This window comes from Protobothrops mucrosquamatus, unplaced genomic scaffold, assembly GCF_001527695.2.
Source record: "Protobothrops mucrosquamatus isolate PMUCROS unplaced genomic scaffold, P.Mucros_1.0 scaffold2773, whole genome shotgun sequence".
In the NCBI taxonomy this organism is placed as follows: domain Eukaryota; kingdom Metazoa; phylum Chordata; class Lepidosauria; order Squamata; family Viperidae; genus Protobothrops; species Protobothrops mucrosquamatus.
This window is the reverse complement of record NW_015388811.1, coordinates 65,933-85,377: the sequence shown is the minus strand read 5'-3', so window position 1 is coordinate 85,377 and position 19,445 is coordinate 65,933. Positions and strand designations below refer to the sequence as shown.

Sequence of the window (19,445 nt, the reverse complement as noted above, 5' to 3'; positions counted from 1 at the left end):
CCCGGGCATGACCCACTGCATCGCCTCCTCAGCTGTCGGACGGCCGTCCAGCTCAGAGGTGGCTTCTCTGAACTGCTGGCAGCGGGCTGCGGAGCCCCAGAGTGCGCCGGTCGAGGGGCTGGCAGGCTGTGGCTGCTGACGGACACTGTCGGCCCCCATGCGCTCGCTGGCCTCTGTGTGCGGGGGCCGATGGTGTCAGGCAGCAGCCGTCCTTGCTCGCCTTGCCTTGCGACAATGACACCCCCGCCCTGCCTCACCTTGCCTCGCCTCACCGCGCAGGACGATTCTCCTGCCCACCGCCCTGCCTGCCAGAGACCCCCTGGATCTCCCCCAACCCTGCCCGGCCCTCACAGGTGTCCCTCCCCATAAGCAACATTAAGGTGACCACGCCTACCTTGGCCACACCCACCCAGTCTGCCATGACCACCACAGCCACACCCACCCAATGGGCCACGCCCACCCGGCACCCAGCGATACATAAGTGGGTTTTGGGTTGCAGTTTGGGCACTCGGTCTCTAAAAGGTTCGCCACCACTGACCTATATGGTCTCTCCTCCTCCTCCTCTCCCTCCTCTCCTCTCCTCTCCTCCTCCTTCTCTTCCTCCCCTCCTCCTCCTCTCCTCCTCCTCCTCCTCCCCTCCTCTTTCTTTTTGCTTGCGAATTTCTTTTTTTCCTGGCCTTTATTTTCTCCCCACAAGGCTGGGCTGAGAGAGAGTGGACTGGCCCCCCAGACCCCGGTGTCTAGCCCAACCTCTTCCCCACAACCCCTCCTCATCCATTTCTTTGGGGTCACCCCTCGGCCCACCTGCCACTGTCACCCTACCAGCCTCCCATCCTGGACGATGGACAAATCCCGCTATTTCCTGGAGACGGATGACGGCCTTGGAGAGGATCTGAACGCAGGTGCCACGGGGGCATCTGGGAAGGAGCATGGACCGCGGCCCTTGGACACCCCCTTCCAGAAGGAAGCTCCCCCCTCCCCACGGATTCGGGTGAATCTGAATTATCTGTCAGGACCCAAAAAGTAAGTCATTATCCCTGGTACCGGAGGGAATTATTTTGCAGAATTTCACGACCAGAAAGAACTTTGCATTTATCTCTGTCAAAGGCTTATGGGTTGCTTTGTTATTTTTTATGCAGCAGCATTAAAGTAATGCAGAAACACAATTATTTATTTGTTCATTTGTTTCCTGCCTTCTTTATTTTGGAAATAACTCCAGATGGTGAACACATCCAATGCACCTTCCTTCTACTATTCTCCCCATAACTACAACCCTCTGAGTTGGGCTGAGAAAGAGCGACTGGCCCAAAGTCACCCAGCCATCTTTCATGGCTAACGCAGGACTGGAACTCACCGTCTCCTGGTGATTGGGCCAAAGTCACCCAGCCAGCTTTCATGGCTAAGGCGGGACTAGAACTCACCGTCACCTGGTGATTACTCAAAGGCACCCAGCTAGTTTTCATGGCTAAGGCGGGACTAGAACTCACAATCTCTTGCTTTCTAGCTGGTGCTTTAACCACTAGACCACACTAGTTCTCATAATTAAAGAAAATAAATAAAATCTGTTTAGCAAGAAACTGACGGTGATCTATCCTCAGTTTTAACTTAAGCGTCAAGAATACTTAAAACTGTTTAGATCCCAACTTGGGGTTTTATGAAGTGGTATCAAAAGCTGCTTTATTCTTGCTCCCTCCTGACCTCTTTTTCCTTGTGTGTCAGGTCCCACAAATTAGAATTTGGCAGGCAGGGACTGTCACGCTATTGCTATTCACACTCAAAGAAATAAAAAAATCACCTGCCCGATAATAAGATCATGAAACCAAAACTCTTCATTGCCTAACATTTGGGCCAGCCCTGCAGACAAACATGAAGCTGCTACCGTTCTGAATGAGATAAAAGCATATAAAATGGTTACTGGGGCATATTCCTGCAGTGGATGAATAGAACAGAACAGAACAGAAAATAGAATATAGAATAGAATAGAACAGAACAGAACAGAACAGAATAGAATAGAATGGAAAATAGAGTAGAGTAGAGTGGAGTGGAGTGGAATGGAATGGAATATAGAGAATAGAATGGAATGGAATGGAATGGAATGGAATGGAATAGAATAGAATAGAATAGAATAGAATAGAATAGAATAGAATAGAATAGAATAGAATAGAATATAGATAATAGAATGGAATGGAATGGAATGGAATGGAATGGAATGGAATAGAATAGAATAGAATAGAATAGAATAGAATAGAATAGAATAGAATAGAATATAGAGAATAGGGTAGAATAGAATAGAATAGAGTAGAGTAGAGTAGAATAGAATAGAATAGAATGGAATATAGATAATAGAATGGAATGGAATGGAATGGAATGGAATAGAATGGAATGGAATATAGATAATAGAATGGAATGGAATAGAATAGAATGGAATAGAATAGAATAGAATAGAATAGAATAGAATAGAATAGAATAGAATAGAATAGAATAGAATAGAATAGAATAGAATAATATTAAAATAGAATATAGAATAGAATCATATTAGAATAGAATAGAATAGAATAGAATAGAATAGAATAGAATAGAATAGAATAGAATAGAATAGAATAGAATAGAATAGAAAATATGGAATAGAGTAGAGTAGAGTAGAGTAGAATAGAATAGAATAGAATAGAATAGAAAGGGACCTTGGAGGTCTTCTAGTCCAGCCCCCCACTGGATGAGGGGATCTGTGGATGAGCCCAGGGTCTTTCTGGGCAGATCTTTAGAGAGCAAATGGACCAGCCAAAGGACTGAAGGACCAAATCCCTCCTGGACCTTTTTTCTTTCTTTTCTCTTCTCCAGACAGGATGACCCGGATCGCTTCGACAGGGACCGTCTTTTCCAGGCCGTGGTAGCAGGAGATCCTGAACGGCTCAATGGCCTGAGCGATTATCTGCGGAAAACGTCCAGCTTCCTCAGCGACACTAAATATAGAGGTAATTGCTTATTGCTCCCTGCTGACTCTCGTGACTTTACATCAGTGTAAAAAATGGATAAGCTTCATAAAGCTACCAATAGAAGAGAATCTTTGTAGCTCAGCGGTGAAATCTGGAGTCCCCGGTGCTCTCTGAGCTGGGTGGTTTCCTTGCAGACGTTTCATGACCCAGCTAGGCAACATCATCAATGCTAGAAGGGAGGGGGGTTGTGAAGAGGAGGAGGAGAGGAGGAAGAGGAGGAAGAGGAGGAGGAAGATGACTGTGGAGTCCTTAGTGCTCTCTGAGCTTGGTGGTTTTTTTGTAGACATTAGGTGACCCAACTGGGCAACATCATCAGTGCTAGAAGACAAATTGGGATTGGAAGGAGAAGGAAGAGGAGGAGGAGGAGGAGGAGGAGGAGGGAGCGGAAGAGGAAGATGACTGTGGAGTCCTTAGTGCTCTCTGAGCTTGGTGGTGTTCTTGTAGACATTTCATGACCCAAGTGGGCAACATCATCAGTGCTAGAAGACAAATTGGGGTTGGAAGGAGGAGGAGGAAGAGGAGGAGGAGGAGGAGGAAGAAGAAGAGGAAGATGACTGTGGAGTCCTTAGTGCTCTCTGAGCTTGGTGGTTTTCTTCTAGACATTTCATGACCCAAGTGGGCAACATCATCAGTGCTAGAAGACAAATTGGGGTTGGAAGGAGGAGGAGGAGGAGGAGGAGGAGGGAGCAGAAGAGGAAGAGGAGGAGGAAGATGACTGTGGAGTCCTTAGTGCTCTCTGAGCTTGGTGGTTTTCTTCTAGACATTTCATGACCCAAGTAGGCANCACTGACAGCCACTACAAAGGTAAGGCCCCTTCTTGGGACGGTGAGGGTGGAGGACTCTGCTTTGTAGGGTGGGGTGGATGGAAGTCGATCTACAGTTGGGATAGTTTGGAAGTCCTTCCTTCCTTCCTTCCTTCCTTCCTTCCTTCCTTCCTTCCTTCCTTCCTTCCTTCCTTCCTTCCTTCCTTCCTTCCTTCCTTCTTTTTGCTGCCTTCTTCTCTCTGGCTGCCGCCTCTTCCTTCTTCATCTTGGTTCTCCTTCTTCCTCTTGATTCTTCTTCATCTTCTTGGTTCTTCTACATGGCCTTATGGCGGCCGCCATCTTGCCTCTTTTGACCTAAACTTCCAGACACCCCCGGATAACCCTTCCATCTTTCTCCGCTGCCATTTTTCACCATCTCTGCAGGCCACACAGCCCTCCACATCGCCATCGAGAAGAGGAACTTAGATCTTGTGAAGCTCCTGGTGGAGAACGAGGCTGATGTCCACGCCAAAGCTTCTGGTCATTTCTTCCAGCACCAGCGCAAAGGGGCCTTCTTTTATTTCGGTATGGCTAGCAAGAGAAAACTCAGTTTTCGTTCCACAGAAATACACGTGGGTACCCACAGAGGTTTTTACGGCCAAGTGACGTTTTTAGGGCCAGATGAGTTTTTACATGAAACTCATCGAATTGGGTACTCAACGTATTTTAACCCGAAATTTGTACTCATCATTTGTTTGGTACTCAATGCATAAGCTAGAACAGGGGTAGGCAACCTCGGCTCTTTTATGACTCATGGACTTCAACTCCCAGAATTCCTGAGTCAGCATTGCTGACTCAGGAATTCTGGGAGTTGAAGTCCATGAGTCATAAAAGAGCCGAGGTTGCCTACCCCTGAGCTAGAACTTGTCGGTGTCGGCTGCCTTGTGACCCACTACCTTATTCCTTATGGGAAAAATGTGTATGGTACTCGTCTTTTTTGATACTCGGTATGTTTTGACTATAAAAGAGTTAAAATTAAGAAAGATTAAAGGAAGACTAATTTACAACTGTCGCGGCTTCCCACGGACATAGGCGCATGTGACAAGCAGAGTGAATACAGAAAGCAGAAGTAAAATCCTAAATTGCAGTCCCGTTGCTTAACTGCCAAAGGGGAAGTGAGCTTGTAGGCCCATCGCAGTCGTGTGATGTTTCGTGGCACTTAGTGATGGAGTTACAGGTCCCAGTTGCGGTTGTTAAGCAAGGACTCCCTGTCTAGATGCTGAACACGAGAGAGAATTATGTCAGGCATGCTATGGTACAAAAAAATGCAAATTGAATCCATTTACTGTACAAATGTTTTCCAGGGGACACTGTAGACCAGAAATGTCAAACACAAGGCCCGGGGGCTGGATGCGGCCCGTGACGTGGTTTCATGTGACCCGCGAAGCCATCCTGGAAACAGTGAGGGAACGGCCCCCGCTGCCTTGGCCCTGGCCCAAGCTGGCCGGGAGCCAATGTACAATTTTGTGGTGGCCATCTATGCTGAAACGCATTCAGTCTTAGCTCCACAAGGCCATCTGGAAACAGCGAGGAACCAGCCCCTGCCATGTCGGCCCTGCCCCCTGGGTGCATGCTGGGAGGTGTCACCCATTGTGAGGAATGAAGAAATGCACCATCGCCTGGAAGTGGCCAGCAAATGGCCCTCGCCTACTTCACATATCCAGCTTGGGGTTTCAGCAGGCTGTTCCAGTGGACCATGCCTTGGTGCTTGCCCTGGTCCCACCCCCTTGTGCCAAAGACTCTCAGATCTGTCCCACTCCTGCCCAGGCCCCCACAGGCACCCTTGACGCAAATGATGTAGAGCTGGCCATGCCCACCCAGTAGGCCACACCCACTCCAGCCACGCCCACCCAGTAGGCCATGCCCACCCTGGCCACACCTACCCAGCCCCCCAAGGACAACCGCAATGCTGATGCAGCCCTCTATGAAATTGAGTTTGACATCCCTGCTGTAGACAGTGGTGGATTTCAGCCAGTTCGCACCACTTCGGCAGAACCGGTAGCTAATTCTTTGTTGCCCAGGCCCAGAATGGACATCCGGAAGCGGCATCCACACAGAGAACTGATTGTTCACATATTTGAATCCCACCACTGACTGTAGATCAGGGACGTCCAACCTTGGGCACCGGAAGACTTGTGGACATCAACTCCCAGAATTCCCCAACTAGCCATGTCTCCAAGTACCCAAGGTTGGACATCCCTGATCTAGATGCTCATTGCAACCTTGGCCCATCGTTCTCTCTCTCCCAGGTGAACTTCCTCTCTCCTTGGCTGCTTGCACCAACCAGCCAGAGGTCGTCATGTATCTCCTGGAAAACCCTCACCAGAACGCCAGACTGAACGAACAGGATTCCATAGGCAACACTGCCCTCCATGCGCTGGTGATGGTGGCCAACGATACGAAGAAGAACACCGAGCTCGTGGTCAACATGTACGACAAGATCCTCATGAAAGGGGCCGAGATCGACACTTCCTGCAAGTTGGAAGAGATTGTCAACCGGAAGCAGCTGACCCCTTTGAAGCTGGCCGTGAAGACTGGGAAAGTCGAGGTAGTCCCCCTCCTTGCCGGGATAGGTAGTCCACGGCTTACACATATTCGTTTAGTGACCGTTTGAAGTTACAACGGCATTGAAAAAAGAGACTGATGATCGTTTTTTTCATACTTACGACCATTGCAGCATCCCTTTGGTCACGTGATCAAAATTTAGGCACTTGGCAACTGACTTGTCTTTATGACGGTTGCAGTGTTCTGTGGTTATGTGATCAATATTGTGACCTTCTGACAAGCAAAGTCAATGAAGAAGCCAAATTCACTTAACAAGCGAGTGACTAACTTAACCAGTGCAGTGATTCACTTAACAACGGTGGCAAGTATGTTCTTAAAATGAGGCAAAACTCACTTAACAACTGTCTTGCTTAGCAACGGAAAATTGGGGGCTCAATTGTGGTTGTGAGTCGATGACTAACTGTACTTCACCGTATTATTTGTCTGACGATGTTGCGGTGTGTTACCTTGACCTCAGGGTGCGTTCTCACATTTTCTTGATCTTGGAGATAGAGTAGAAAAAAGGAGTGGTGGATCTAGTCAGGTGCAAGAGGATAAATTCCAAAGAGAATCATGTTCTAGGAGAAGGTTTTTTTTGATTCTGTAGATTAGTTATCAGAGGTGACTTCAGGAAGGTCAAAAATGCCAAGATGATGGCTGGATACTGAGATCATTTTGACTTGAGCCCTAGAGACAGCCCTGTTACCAACTCAAGTGTTTTGGTCTCCCCAGATCCTCAAGCACATTCTCCACCGAGAGATCAAGGACCCCAAGTTCCAGCACCTTTCACGCAAGTTCACTGAGTGGACTTATGGTCCTATCCACATCTCCCTCTATGATCTGACCTCCATCGACACCTGTGAGGAGAACTCAGTGCTGGAGATCCTGGCCTACAGCAGTAACACTCCAGTGAGTAGATCAAGTCAGGAATGGTCCTTCTCAGGATCTTCTCTGTCCTTTTCTTCCTTCTTCTCCTCTCTTCTTCCTTCCTCTTTCCTTCCTTCCTTCCTTCTTCCCCCTCTTTTTCTCCTTCCTTTCTCTCTTTTTGCCTTCTTTCTTTCCTTCCTTCCCTTCCTTCCTTCTTCCCTCCCTTCCTCTTTTTCTCCTTCCTTTCTCTTTTTTGCCTTCCTTCCTTCCTTCCTTCCTTCCTTCCTTCCTTCCTTCCTTCCTTCCTTCCTTCCTTCTCTCCTTCCTTCCCTCCCTCCCTTCATTTTTTTCTCCTTCCTTTCTTTTTTGCCTTCCTTCCTTCCTTTCTTCCTTCCTTCCATCTATCCATCCATTCTTCTTTCCTTCTTCTGGGCAAAACCCTTTCTGAAAAAGTTGGCTCAGGATAATTTTTTTTTAGAATTTATAAGGTGCTTTATTCTATTTTCTTTAAACTGCTTTGGGAATAAAGGACAGTGTTATTTTCATCCAGTTTCTATATGTGGGGGTTTAGATAAATTCAATGCTTTCCCCATACTGGTCTGGGCTGAAATTATAGGGGTTGTATCTAGACAGTATCTCCAAACACTTCAGCAACACAACACAACATAAGCGTCTCCAAACTGGGGTTCAGTTCCGACCACTTTGGAGACCCCTGGTCTAATGGGGACTGAAGACTATGGTACTAACTGAGAAGGTGTGCTTTGAATCTCCCTTCCTTCTCTGTTAAGTTATTTAAATTCAACAGCTGGAGCAGTGGGATTGTACAGTGAGCCAAAACACACAGTTGTGGTTGATTGATTGGAGAGTGCTGGCTCCTGTGTGAGGCAATCTGCGCTGTGATTGGTTACTGTGAGTGTGGAGGGGAAGGTTCCCTTTTTTCTCGCCTTTTTGTTCTGGGTGCTCTGTGATTTACCTCATGATGCTCCTGTTTGCCTGACTATCTTGTTTGCTGTATATGTAGATGTAAAATATATTTATTTATATAAAGCTACAAGTATGTGTCAGTGTCTCTGACTTCATTTGGACACCGGCTGAGCAATTCCCTGACAGTTTAGAAACCGGAGAGGGTCCCTTCCAAAAGAATAGTGGGAGACATACCCCTGAGGCAAAGAGATGCACACATGTTGATACATTTTGAAAAAGAGAGGAAAATGATGGATACACACATCTTCAAAAGTAATAATCTAATACTGTAGATCTCAGATTACTTCCTATTCTTCTGTTATCAACGAAGAACAACTGTCTTAGTTAAAAGAAATATTTGCATCTTGTAATTGATTTGTTGGAGAGTGCTATGTGAGGCAATCTGTGCTGTGATTGGTTGCTGTGGGTGTGGAGGGGGAGGTTCCCTTTTTTCCCACCTTTTTCTTCTGAGCGTCCTTTTGTGCTCTGTGATTTACCTCATGATGCTCCTGCTATGTTTTACCTCATGATGTTCCTGTTGTGTTGATTTACCTCATGATGCCCCTATTGTGTTGATTTACCTCATGATGTTCCTGTTGTGTTGATTTATTGCATGATGCCTCTGTTTGCCTTACTATCTAGTTTGCTGCATCTATGTAGATGTAAAACATATTTATTTATATAAAACTACAAGTTTGTGTCAGCATCTCCCATTCCATTTTGTACATCAGCAGCTGCTCAATTCCCTGACATTCTCCCTTCCACAGAACCGGTACAAAATGGTGGTCCTGGAGCCTCTGAACAAGCTACTTCAGCACAAGTGGGAATCCTTCATTAGAAAAAGGTTTTTCATCAGTTTATTCCTCCATCTGATTTACATGCTGGTCTTCACAGCCACTGGTTACTACAGGCCTCTAAAGGGCGAGGTAAATCGTCTTTAAACAAATGGATGCTTTTGATAAAGGGAATGGGGTGACTTTGAGTTAGACCCTTTCTGTAAGTCCAACCAAACTCTCTCTCTCTCAAAAAAAGGAGAATACCTAAAGGTAGTCCTCGACTTACGACCACCATCGAGCTCAAAATTTCTGTTGTTAAGTGAGACATTTGTTAAGGGAGTTTTGTCCCGTTTCTTGCCACTGTTGCTAAGTGAATCACTGCCATTGTTAATTTAGTAACCTGGTTGTTAAGTGAATCTGGCTTCCCCATTGACTTTGCTGGTCAGAAGGTCGCAAAAGGGAATCACGTGACCCCAGGACACTACAACTGTCATAAATATGAGTGAGTTGCCAAGCGTCCAAATTTTGATCATGTGACCAAGGGGATGCTGCAACGGTTGTAAGTGCGAAAAGCGGTCATAAGTCACCTTTTTCAGTGCCGTTGTAACTTTGAACAGTCACTAAACAAACTGTTGTTAAGTCTAGGCCTGCCTTTATTGAACTCCTGGAAAAAAGAAGGGTTAAAAAACTTAAACTAATAACGGTATCAATCCAAAATAAGAATATGTTTCCAAAGTTTTGATCAAGTTGCATTGATGTCTTTTATTTAAATAACATGTTTGGAAGCCCTTCCAAGCAAATTATAAGCAAATCATGCAAGACTAATTTCACCAACTTTGGTAGAATTTTTCCCTTAGTAGATAGGGGGAATGCTGTAGACATAGTTTACCGGGATCTCACCAAAGCCTCCAAACCTTTATCTCATGATAATCTCTTGCATAAAATGCTAAAATATAAATCATACTAGTGAGGAATGCCCAGTGGGCTATCTGTTTTGCACCTGGGGAGGTGGTCATTTCAGAGAGGAGGGAAGCCTTGAGAAGAGGGCCTGGGTCCTGTGTAATTCAACATTTGCGTCAATGACTTGGGTGATGGTGTGGAAGAGGTTATTATCCCTTTGGAAATGGCACAGAAGGATGCTGGTACTTCAGATGAAATATAGAAGATCTAGATCAGGGCTGCCCAATCTTGTCAAGTTTAAGATTCGTGGACTTCAATTCCCATGGCTGGCTGGGGAATTCTGGGAGTGGAAGTCCATCCATCTTAAAGCAAGCTGGCTGGGGAATTCTGGGAGTGGAAGCCCACCCATCTTAAAGCAAGCTGGCTGGGGGATTCTGGGAGTTGAAGCCCACCCATCTTAAAGCATGGCTGGCTGGGGAATTCTGGGAGTGGAAGTCCACCCATCTTAAAGCAGGCTGGCTGGGGGATTCTGGGAGTGGAAGTCCACCCATCTTAAAGCATGCTGACTGGGGAATTCTGGGAGTGGAAGTCCACCCATCTTAAAGCTGGGTGGCTGGGGAATTCTGGGAGTTGAAATCCACTCCTCATAAAGCAGGCTGACCGGGGAATTCTGGGAGTTGTAGTCCACCCATCTTAAAGCATTCTGGCTGGGGAATTCTGGGAGTTGTAGTCCACCCATCTTTAAGTATTCTGGCTGGGGAATTCTGGGAGTGGAAGTCCACTCATTTTAAAGCTGCCAAAATTGGGGAACACCGACCGGAAGGATCCGCCATCTCCTCGGTGCCGAAGTCTCTGTTCTTAGCCTGTTCTCTTCCTGTGTTTACAGCCTCCTCGTCCAGCAACAATGACAATCAAGGACTTATTAAGACTTGTTGGGCCTATCTTCATTTTGATTGGTGGCATTTATCTCCTCATTGCTCAGGTAAGGTGTCCTTTTCGTTCACAGCTCCTCTAACCACAAACATATTTTTAATAGATGCAGTCCTTGTCTTACGACTATTCATTTAACAAACCAAGTTAAAACAGCAGTGAAAAAAAGGGGTCTTACTGGCACCTATGACTTTGCTGACTGGTTGCAGCAACTGTTAAGTTGCAACCTTAGCTAGCAACATGTGTGTTTACGACGGTTGCAGCATTTCGGGGTTACGTGATCGCCATCTGAGGCTTCCCCAGCCGGCTTCTGACAAAAAAAAAGTCAGCGGGCGAAGCCAGATCCGCTTAATGACCACGTGATTCGCTGAACAACTGCAGCGAGCCGCTTAACCGTGGCAAAAAAAAAAAGTTCATACAACTGGGCGGGATTCACTTAACCACCGTTTTGCTTAGCAAGAGAAATTGTAGTCCCGATTGTGGTCAAGATGGAATGCCTCTCCTGCAAACAGCGTTTGCAGCATTGTGCTTGTCATAACTCCACGTACTGGCAATCCTTGACTTACGACCATTTGTTTAAGAACAGTTTGAAGTTAAAATAGCAGTGAAAAAGCGTCTTACTTGCACCAATGACTGTTGTAGCAACCGGAAGATTGCAGTCTTAGGTAGCGGCTTGTATTTATAATGGTTTCGGCATCCTGGGGGGGGTGGTCATGTGATCACCACTTGTGACCTTTCCAGCCAGCTTCCGACAAGGAAAGTCAAAGCCAGCAGGGAAGATTATCCCAAAGATGCTTTTTAAAGAGGCAACTGGACTTTCTTGTTTTTCCTTTGAAGATGTTTCGCTTCTCATCCCAGAAGCTTCTTCAGCTCTGACTGGATGGTGGGAAATGGAAGGATTTATACTCCTTGCAGACAGCTGGTCGTTTGCATTCTTTTGGAGAGTCATTGAGGCCACTTGGAGGTTTATCTATGTCCTGAGAAGTGCAAATGGGTGTGGAGCCTACTTGGAACTTCTTGGAGAGGACTCTTCTAGTAACTACAACACGGTCCTTTCCGCAGTTCCAAGTAGGCTCCACACCCATTTGCACCCACTCAGGGGACCCGGAGGAAACAGATAAGTCTCCAGGTGGCCTCAACGACTCTCCAAAAGAAGGCAAATGACCAACTGTCTGCAAGGAGTATAAATCCTTCCATTCCCCACCATCCAGTCAGAGCTGAAGAAGTTTCTGGGATGAGAAGTGAAACGTCCTCAAAGAAAAACAAGAAAGTCCAGTTGCCTCGTGAAAAAAGCACCTTTGGGATAACCATGAACCTGGAGGACAGAGAATCTCCATTGACATTCAGGAGGGAAGATGGTAAATTGAAATCGTGGGGTATCTCGCTTAACAACCTCACTGTTTAATGACACATTTTTCTGGTCCCTATTGTCATAAAATGAGGACAACCTGTATTCATATTTGCATTTCTGCAATTGATATGGGACCAGCGGTCTGCGGTTAAAGGTTTAAGAAGCCCTCTTCTCAACAGATTGCTGCCACCATGCCATGGCATGAACTAATAATAATAAAGTTGGAAGGGACCTTGAAGGTCATCTATTCCAACCCCCTGCTCAGGCAGGAAACCCTATACCATTTCAGACAGATGGCTGTCCAGTTTCTCCTTAAAAACTTCCAGTGTTGGAGCATTCACCGCTTCTGGAGGCAGGTTGTTCCACTGGTTAATTATTCTAACTGTCAGGAAGTTTCTCCTTAGTTCCAGGTTGCTTCTCTCCTTGATGAGTTTCCATCCGTTGCTTCTTGTCCTGCCTTCAGGTGCTTTGGAGAATAGCTTGACTCCCTCTTCTTTGGGGCAGCCCCTGAGATACTGGAACGCTGCTATCATGTCCCCCCTCGTCCTTCTCTTCATTAAACTGGACATACCCAATTCCAGCAACTGTTCCTTGTATGTTTTAACCTCCAGTCCCCTAATCATCTTTGTTGCTCTTCTTTGTACTCTTTCCAGAGTCTCAACATCTTTTTTACATCGTGGTGACCAAAACTGGATGCAGTAATCCAAGTGTGGCCTTACCAAGGCCTTGTAAAGTGTGGTATTAACACTTCACGTGATCTTGATTCTATCCCTCTGTTAATGCAGCCTAGCACTGTTTTGGCTTTTTTGGCAGCTGCAGCACACAGCTGGCTCCTATCTAAGTGCAGACTGGCACGCTAGGTGGAAGTAGCTCATCTCCACTCTCAAGAGCCTTGCAAAATCTCCCCAAAATTAACAATTAGCCAGTGTGAACCCGGTCTTGCACACCCCTTCCCACATCCCTGTCATAATGCAGTGTTCTGACTTCTCTCCCTGTTTATTCCCTTTTAGAGTTTTTACTTCTGGAGAAGACGCTTCTCGTGGAAAAGTCTTGTAGTGGACAGTTGCTTTGAAATATTCCTGTACGTGCGTATACGTTGCTGTTTTTCTGGAAGGATTAGCTATATAATATGCGCCACTCTTACCGCTAATTGATTCCAGATCCTAACTGCTGTCATATATAATTGTCAGTCGCTTTTGCTTTTCAGAGATGTTCCTGTTACGTTCACCTTATATTTATTTTTAATAATAATAATAATAATAATAATAATAATAATAATAATAATAATAATAATAATAATAATAATAATAATAGTAAAGTTGGAAGGGACCTTGGAGGTCATCTAGTCCAGGGCTTTTCAACCTTTTCACCCATTGTACCACTTTTAGGATATGGCAATATCCGAGGACCACCAGTCGCCTAGCAAGGTGTCAAAAACTTGATGACCCCCCCCAAAGGAAAAAAGTGATAAAGTACAGGTAGTCCTCGACTTACAACAGTTTGCTTAGTAACTGTTCAAAGTTACAATAGCACTGAAAAAAGTGCCCCCCAAGCCACAGCCGAGCAAGACACCTGCCTGCCCACCCAGCGGCGCTCTTCCTCCTGTCCGAGGTTTTAATTGTTGTGAGCATTTCTGTTGAGGATTGGCAGCGGGGATGGGGTGGGGGGTGTTTGGTTTTTATTCCCCCCCATCTGCTGGGTGGTTGCAGCAGGTTTTGGTCACTTCACATGACCCTGGGACACTGTCACCGTCATAAATATGAATCAGTTGCCAAGCATCTGAATGTAAATCACAAGACCCTGGAGATGCTGCAACATTCCAGCTGATCGGTGCTTCTTCAGGGCTCAGCAGAAGCACCAGGATCAGTGCTGCTTTCCAGCTGGAGCCTGGCGCTGATCCTGGCGCTTCTGCTGAGCCCTGACAGCCCTGCAGCTCCAGCCGTCTCTCGCTCAGGCTTGTGCGGTGCTGCCACCGGTTCAGTTCATTCCCCTCCCCCGCTACCACTTTTCTAGGATGGTCGCGTACCACCTGCCAGGTGCCCATGTACCACAGGTAGTACCCCTACCACTGGTTGAAAAGCCCTGATCTAGTCCAACCCCTTGCTCAGGCAGGAAACCCTATACCATTTCGGACAAATGGCTGTCCAGTCTCTTCTTAAAAACTTCCAGTGTTGGAGCATTCACCGCTTCTGGAGGCAGGTTGTTCCACTGGTTAATTGTTCTAACTGTCAGGAAGTTTCTCCTTAGTTCCAGGTTGCTTCTCTCCTTGGTTAGTTTCCATCCGTTGCTTCTTGTCCTGCCTTCAGAAAGTGCTTTGGAGAAGAGCTTGACTCCCTCTTCTTTGGGGCAGCCCCTGAGATATTGGAACACTGCTATCATGTCCCCCCTCGTCCTTCTCTTCGTTAAACTAGACATACCCAATTCCAGCAACCGTTCCTTATATGCTTTAGCCTCCAGTCCCCTAATCATCTTTGTTGCTCTTCTCTGTACTCTTTCTTTTTATCCCACCTTCATTATTTTTATACATAATTCAAGGTAGGGAACATACATAATACTTTACTCCTTCCTCCTCCTATTTTACCTACTACAACAACACGGTGAGGTGGGCTGGGCTGACAGAGAAGGATTGGTCCAAGGTCACCCAGCCAGCTTTACAGGTGAGACTAGAACTCTCCATCTCCTAGTGATTGGCCCAAAATCACCCAGTGGGGTTTTATATCTTTGGTAAACCACCCAGAAAACATGATCAGGTGAGCTAATTCTACTTTATTGTAAAGCTGCATTAACGGAATCTTGCAGGCCTGTAAGTACAAATCTCCCACTGACGCTTTATACAGTTTGAGAAAACAGGGACCCTCCTGTCTGTGTTTTCTTTCTCTGCCCGTTATACAGCTGTGGGCTTTGTCCTCTCTTATCTGTTCATTCCCTAAACCAGGGGTCACCAACCTCTGAGCTGCAGCCTATCTGCCACCGGACCGCATGAGTGGCTGGTGTCATGGTTCCGACAGATGAAACTCTTCAAAGAACTTCTTAAATTAATTGGATGATCTCGAGGTCTATCATCTGCTTTTCACCTGTCTTCTAGCCCAGGGCTTTTCAACCTTTTCACCCACTGTACCACTTTTAGGATAAGGCAATATCCGAGTACCACCAGTCGCCTAGCAAGGGGTCAAAAACTTGATGACCAAAAAAAAAGGAAAAAAGTGATAAAGTACAGGTAGTCCTCGACTTACAACAGTTCGCTTAGTGACTGTTCGAAGTTACAATAGCACTGAAAAAAGTGCCCCCCAAGCCACAGCCGAGCAAGACCCCTGCCTGCCCGCCCGGCGGCGCTCTTCCTCCTGTCCGAGGTTTTCATTGTGAGCATTTCTGTTGGGGATTGGCAGCGGGGATGGGGTGGGGGGGTGTTTGGTTTTTATTCCCCCCGTCTGCTGGGTGGTTGCAGCAGGTTTTGGTCACTTCACATGACCCTGGGACACTGTGACCGTCATAAATATGAATCAGTTGCCAAGCATCTGAATGTAGATCACAAGACCCTGGAGATGCCGCAACATTCCAGCTGATTAGTGCTTCTTTAGGGCTCAGCAGAAGCACCAGGATCAGCGCCGAGCTCCAGCTGGAGCCTGGCGCTGATCCTGGCACTTCCACTGAGCCCTGACAGCCCCGAAGAAGCACCGATCAGCTGGAAAGCGGCACTGATCCTGGCGCTTCTGCTGAGCCCTGACAGCCCTGCAGCTCCAGCCGTCTCTCGCTCAGGCTTGTGCAGTGCTGCTACAGGTTCAGCTCATTCCTCTCCCCCACTACCACTTTTCTAGGATGGTCGCGTACCACCTGCCAGGTGCCAATGTGCCACAGGTGATACCCCTACCACTGGTTGAAAAGCCTTGTACTAATGGGGCCACAGAAGCCGCTAACCAGATGGTGGAGCAATATCTCAGATGTTATGTTTCTTACTAACAGACCAACTGGACCGATCTCCTCCCTTTTGCAGAGGTGGCTTACAATAACTCTGTTCACAGCAGCGCAGCTAACATCGGATGTTCTTGCTTTGACAGCTGACTCATTACCGCAAGCACCATGGGGGTTCACGGCGCCACTCATGCGAGCAATGGGTGCTCATGCACATACATATGCATGTGCATGCATTCACCCCCACCCCAAATCCTCCCTTCCCTCCTCCCCCTGCTCTGGTCCGCCAACCCCGAATGGTTGGGAAACTCTGCCCTAAACTGTAGTGAACTCTCTCAAGGTCATTCATACTTACCATTAATGTCATAGTTCTGATAGATGAGACCCGTAAAAACAGAACTCCAAGACAAGAGGTATAATAATAATAATAATAATAATAATAATAATAATAATAATAATAATAATAATAATAATAATAATAATAATAATAATAATAATAATAATAATAATAATAATAATAATAAAGTTGGAAGGGACCTTGGAGGTCATCTAGTCCAACCCCCTGCTCAGGCAGGAAACCCTATACCAGTGGTGGCGAACCTATGCACTCAGACCCCTCTCTGTGGGCACGTGTGCTGTTGTCCCAGTCCTGGGTTTTATAAAACCTTTTTTGCTTTAGGCCTCCACCACTGTGTTAAAAAAAAAAAAAGGTTCAATCAATCAGTCAATTTCAACTTCTCGTGGGAAAAAAAAGATCTTGCAAAGTTGGAATTGATTGATTGAACTTTTTAGTCCCACCCAGTCTGCCGTTACCACCGCAGCCACACCCATCCAATGGGCCATGCCCACTCCATGGGCCACGCCCACCCCATGGGCCACACCCACCCAGCACCCGACGATACATAAGTGGGTTTTGGGTTGCAGTTTGGGCACTCGGTCTCTAAAAGGTTCGCCATCATTGCCCTATACCATTTCGGACAAATGGCTGTCCAGTCTCTTCTTAAAAACTTCCAGCGTTGGAGCATTCACCGCTTCTGGAGGCAGGTTGTTCCACCGGTTAATTGTTCTAACTGTCAGGAAGTTTCTCCTTAGTTCTAGGTTGCTTCTCTCCTTGGTTATTCTATTATTTATTTATTATATATTTATTTGGCTACAGAGTATCGGCACGTTCAAAAGTGAAACCAAGACTGAAGTTCCCTGCCAAAGATTGCAACGTTGAATTTCCCACCCCAGTAATATGTCATAAATCACATTCCCCAATTAACTGCTTTGGCGGGCTTTCTAACGGAAGCTTCAGCCTGCTAAAATTCAGGCAGCAATGACCTTGGTTCCCACAGGACAATTTATTGTTTAGTCTAACCTTAAAAGTACACATTCCCCCCTCCGAATTCTGTGGCAACTGAAGACGAAGTGGAAACGGCTTCGGCCAAATTCATTTGCAGCGTTGACAATTACATTTCCAAAATTCAGGATAGAACTGGAAGGGACCTTAGAGGTCTTCTAGTCCAACCCCCTGCTCAGGCAGGAGACCCTAGACCAAATGGTTGTCCAATCTCTTCTTTAAAACTTCCAGTGATTGATCACCCACAACTTCTGGAGGCAAGCTGTTCCACTGGTTAATTGCCCTCACTGTCAGGAAGTTTCTCTTTAATTCCAGGTTGCTTCTCTCTTTGATTAGTTTCCATCCATTGTTTCTTGTCTGGCTTTCTAGTCCTTTGGAAAATAAGTTGACCCCTCTTCTTTGTGGCAGTCTCTCAAATATTGGAAGACTGCTTTCATGTCACACACACACAAACACACCGGTCCTTATTTTCTCTAGACTGGCCAAACCCAAATCCTGCAACCGTTCTTCATATGTTTTGTCTTCAGGCCTTTAATCATCCAGTTTTGGTCATCGCGATGTAAAAAAGATGCTGAGACTCTAGAAAGAGTACAGAAAAGAGCAACAAAGATGATTAGGGGACTGGAGGCTAAAACATATAAGGAACGGCTGCTGGAATTGGGTATGTCTAGTTTAATGAAGAGAAGGACGAGGGGGGCAGGATAGCAGTCTTCCAGTATCTCAGGGGCTGCCCCAAAGAAGAGGCAGTCAAGCTATTCTCCAAAGCGCCTGAAGGCAGGACAAGAAGCAACGGGTGGAAACTAATCAAGGAGAGAAGCAATCTAGAACTAAGGAGAAACTTCCTGACAGTGAGAACAATTAACCAGTGGAACAACCTGCCTCCAGAAGCGGTGAATGCTCCAACACTGGAAGTTTTTAAGAAGAGACTGGACAGCCATTTGTCTGAAATGGTATAGGGTTTCCTGCCTGAGCAGGGGGTTGGAATAGATGACCTCCAAGGTCCCTTCCAACTTTACTATTATTGTTGTTGTTGTTGTTGTTGTTGTTGTTATTTCAGTAGCTCTTCTCTGCTTCTCTTTCTCTCTCTGGCCCTGGCAGATTTGTGCAGGCGTTTGCCATCCTGACCTCATCCGTGATGTACTTTGCAGATGTGGAACAATACGTGCTGCCCATGGTGTTCGCCTTACTTTTGGGCTGGGTGAACACGCTCTACTACACCCGAGGCCTCCAGCAGACGGGAATCTACATCGTGATGATCCAGAAGGTAGATCAAACAACCGGATCGTTTCCGTTTCCAAATATCGGATTACTTCTGATTGCACAGGGCAGCTCAGAATCTAAACGAAGCCAGCCAATTATAGGTCGCCCTCATTTAGCAACCCCAGTTGAAACCGGTAGCTTGGCCATTAAGCGACGCGGTTCCGGAGTGAAACATCACACAACGTTCACGATCTGACTTCCGCTTTCTCGCAAAGGCTATAATTTGCAAGGGCTGGTGGCAAAGTTGCTTTTTCGTCATAAGGACGAAAGATTGCTGTACGGGGCAGTTGTTAAACGAGGACAACCCGTATTTATTTATTTATTTCCTGCCCGGTTAACTCGTGTTAGCAACATTGGCAATAGACTTGAATAACCTAGAACAGTGATGGCGAACCTTTTAGAGACCGAGTGCCCAAACTGCAACCCAAAACCCACTTATGCATCGTCGGGTGCCGGGTGGGTGTGGCCCATTGGGTGGGCGTGGCCTATTGGCTGGGCGTGGCTGCGGTGGTAATGGCAGACTGGGTGGGACTAAAAAGTTCAATCAATCAATGCCAACTTTGCGAGATTTTTTTTCCCCCGCGAGAAGTTGAAATTGACTGATTGACTGAACCTTTTTTTTTTGTACACAGCGGCAGAGGCCTAAAGCGAAAAGGTTTTATAAAACCCAGCTGAAGGCCTAGGACTGGGGAGACGGCGCATGTGCCCACAGAGAGGGCTCTGAGTGCCACCTCTGGCACCCGTGCCATAGGTTCGCCACCACTGATCTAGAACAGTGATTTTCAAATTAGGCACCTTTAAGGTTGG

General features: G+C 46.4%; 1 protein-coding gene across 1 annotated transcript in view; it reads left to right on the top strand.

Moving 5' to 3' along the window:
* The first annotated feature begins 841 nt into the window (after positions 1-841).
* LOC107296381 (transient receptor potential cation channel subfamily V member 2-like) overlaps positions 842-19,445 on the top strand; it is a 28,600-nt gene continuing 9,996 nt past the window's right edge. Inside the window, exons 1-11 of the mRNA XM_015825726.2 lie at positions 842-1,023; positions 2,839-2,972; positions 3,774-3,797; positions 4,181-4,321; positions 6,046-6,344; positions 7,073-7,249; positions 8,938-9,096; positions 10,733-10,828; positions 13,138-13,208; positions 18,477-18,642; positions 18,854-18,914. Coding sequence (XP_015681212.2) covers positions 842-1,023; positions 2,839-2,972; positions 3,774-3,797; positions 4,181-4,321; positions 6,046-6,344; positions 7,073-7,249; positions 8,938-9,096; positions 10,733-10,828; positions 13,138-13,208; positions 18,477-18,642; positions 18,854-18,914 — 1,510 coding nt within the window. The remainder of the gene's footprint in view (positions 1,024-2,838; positions 2,973-3,773; positions 3,798-4,180; positions 4,322-6,045; positions 6,345-7,072; positions 7,250-8,937; positions 9,097-10,732; positions 10,829-13,137; positions 13,209-18,476; positions 18,643-18,853; positions 18,915-19,445) is intronic.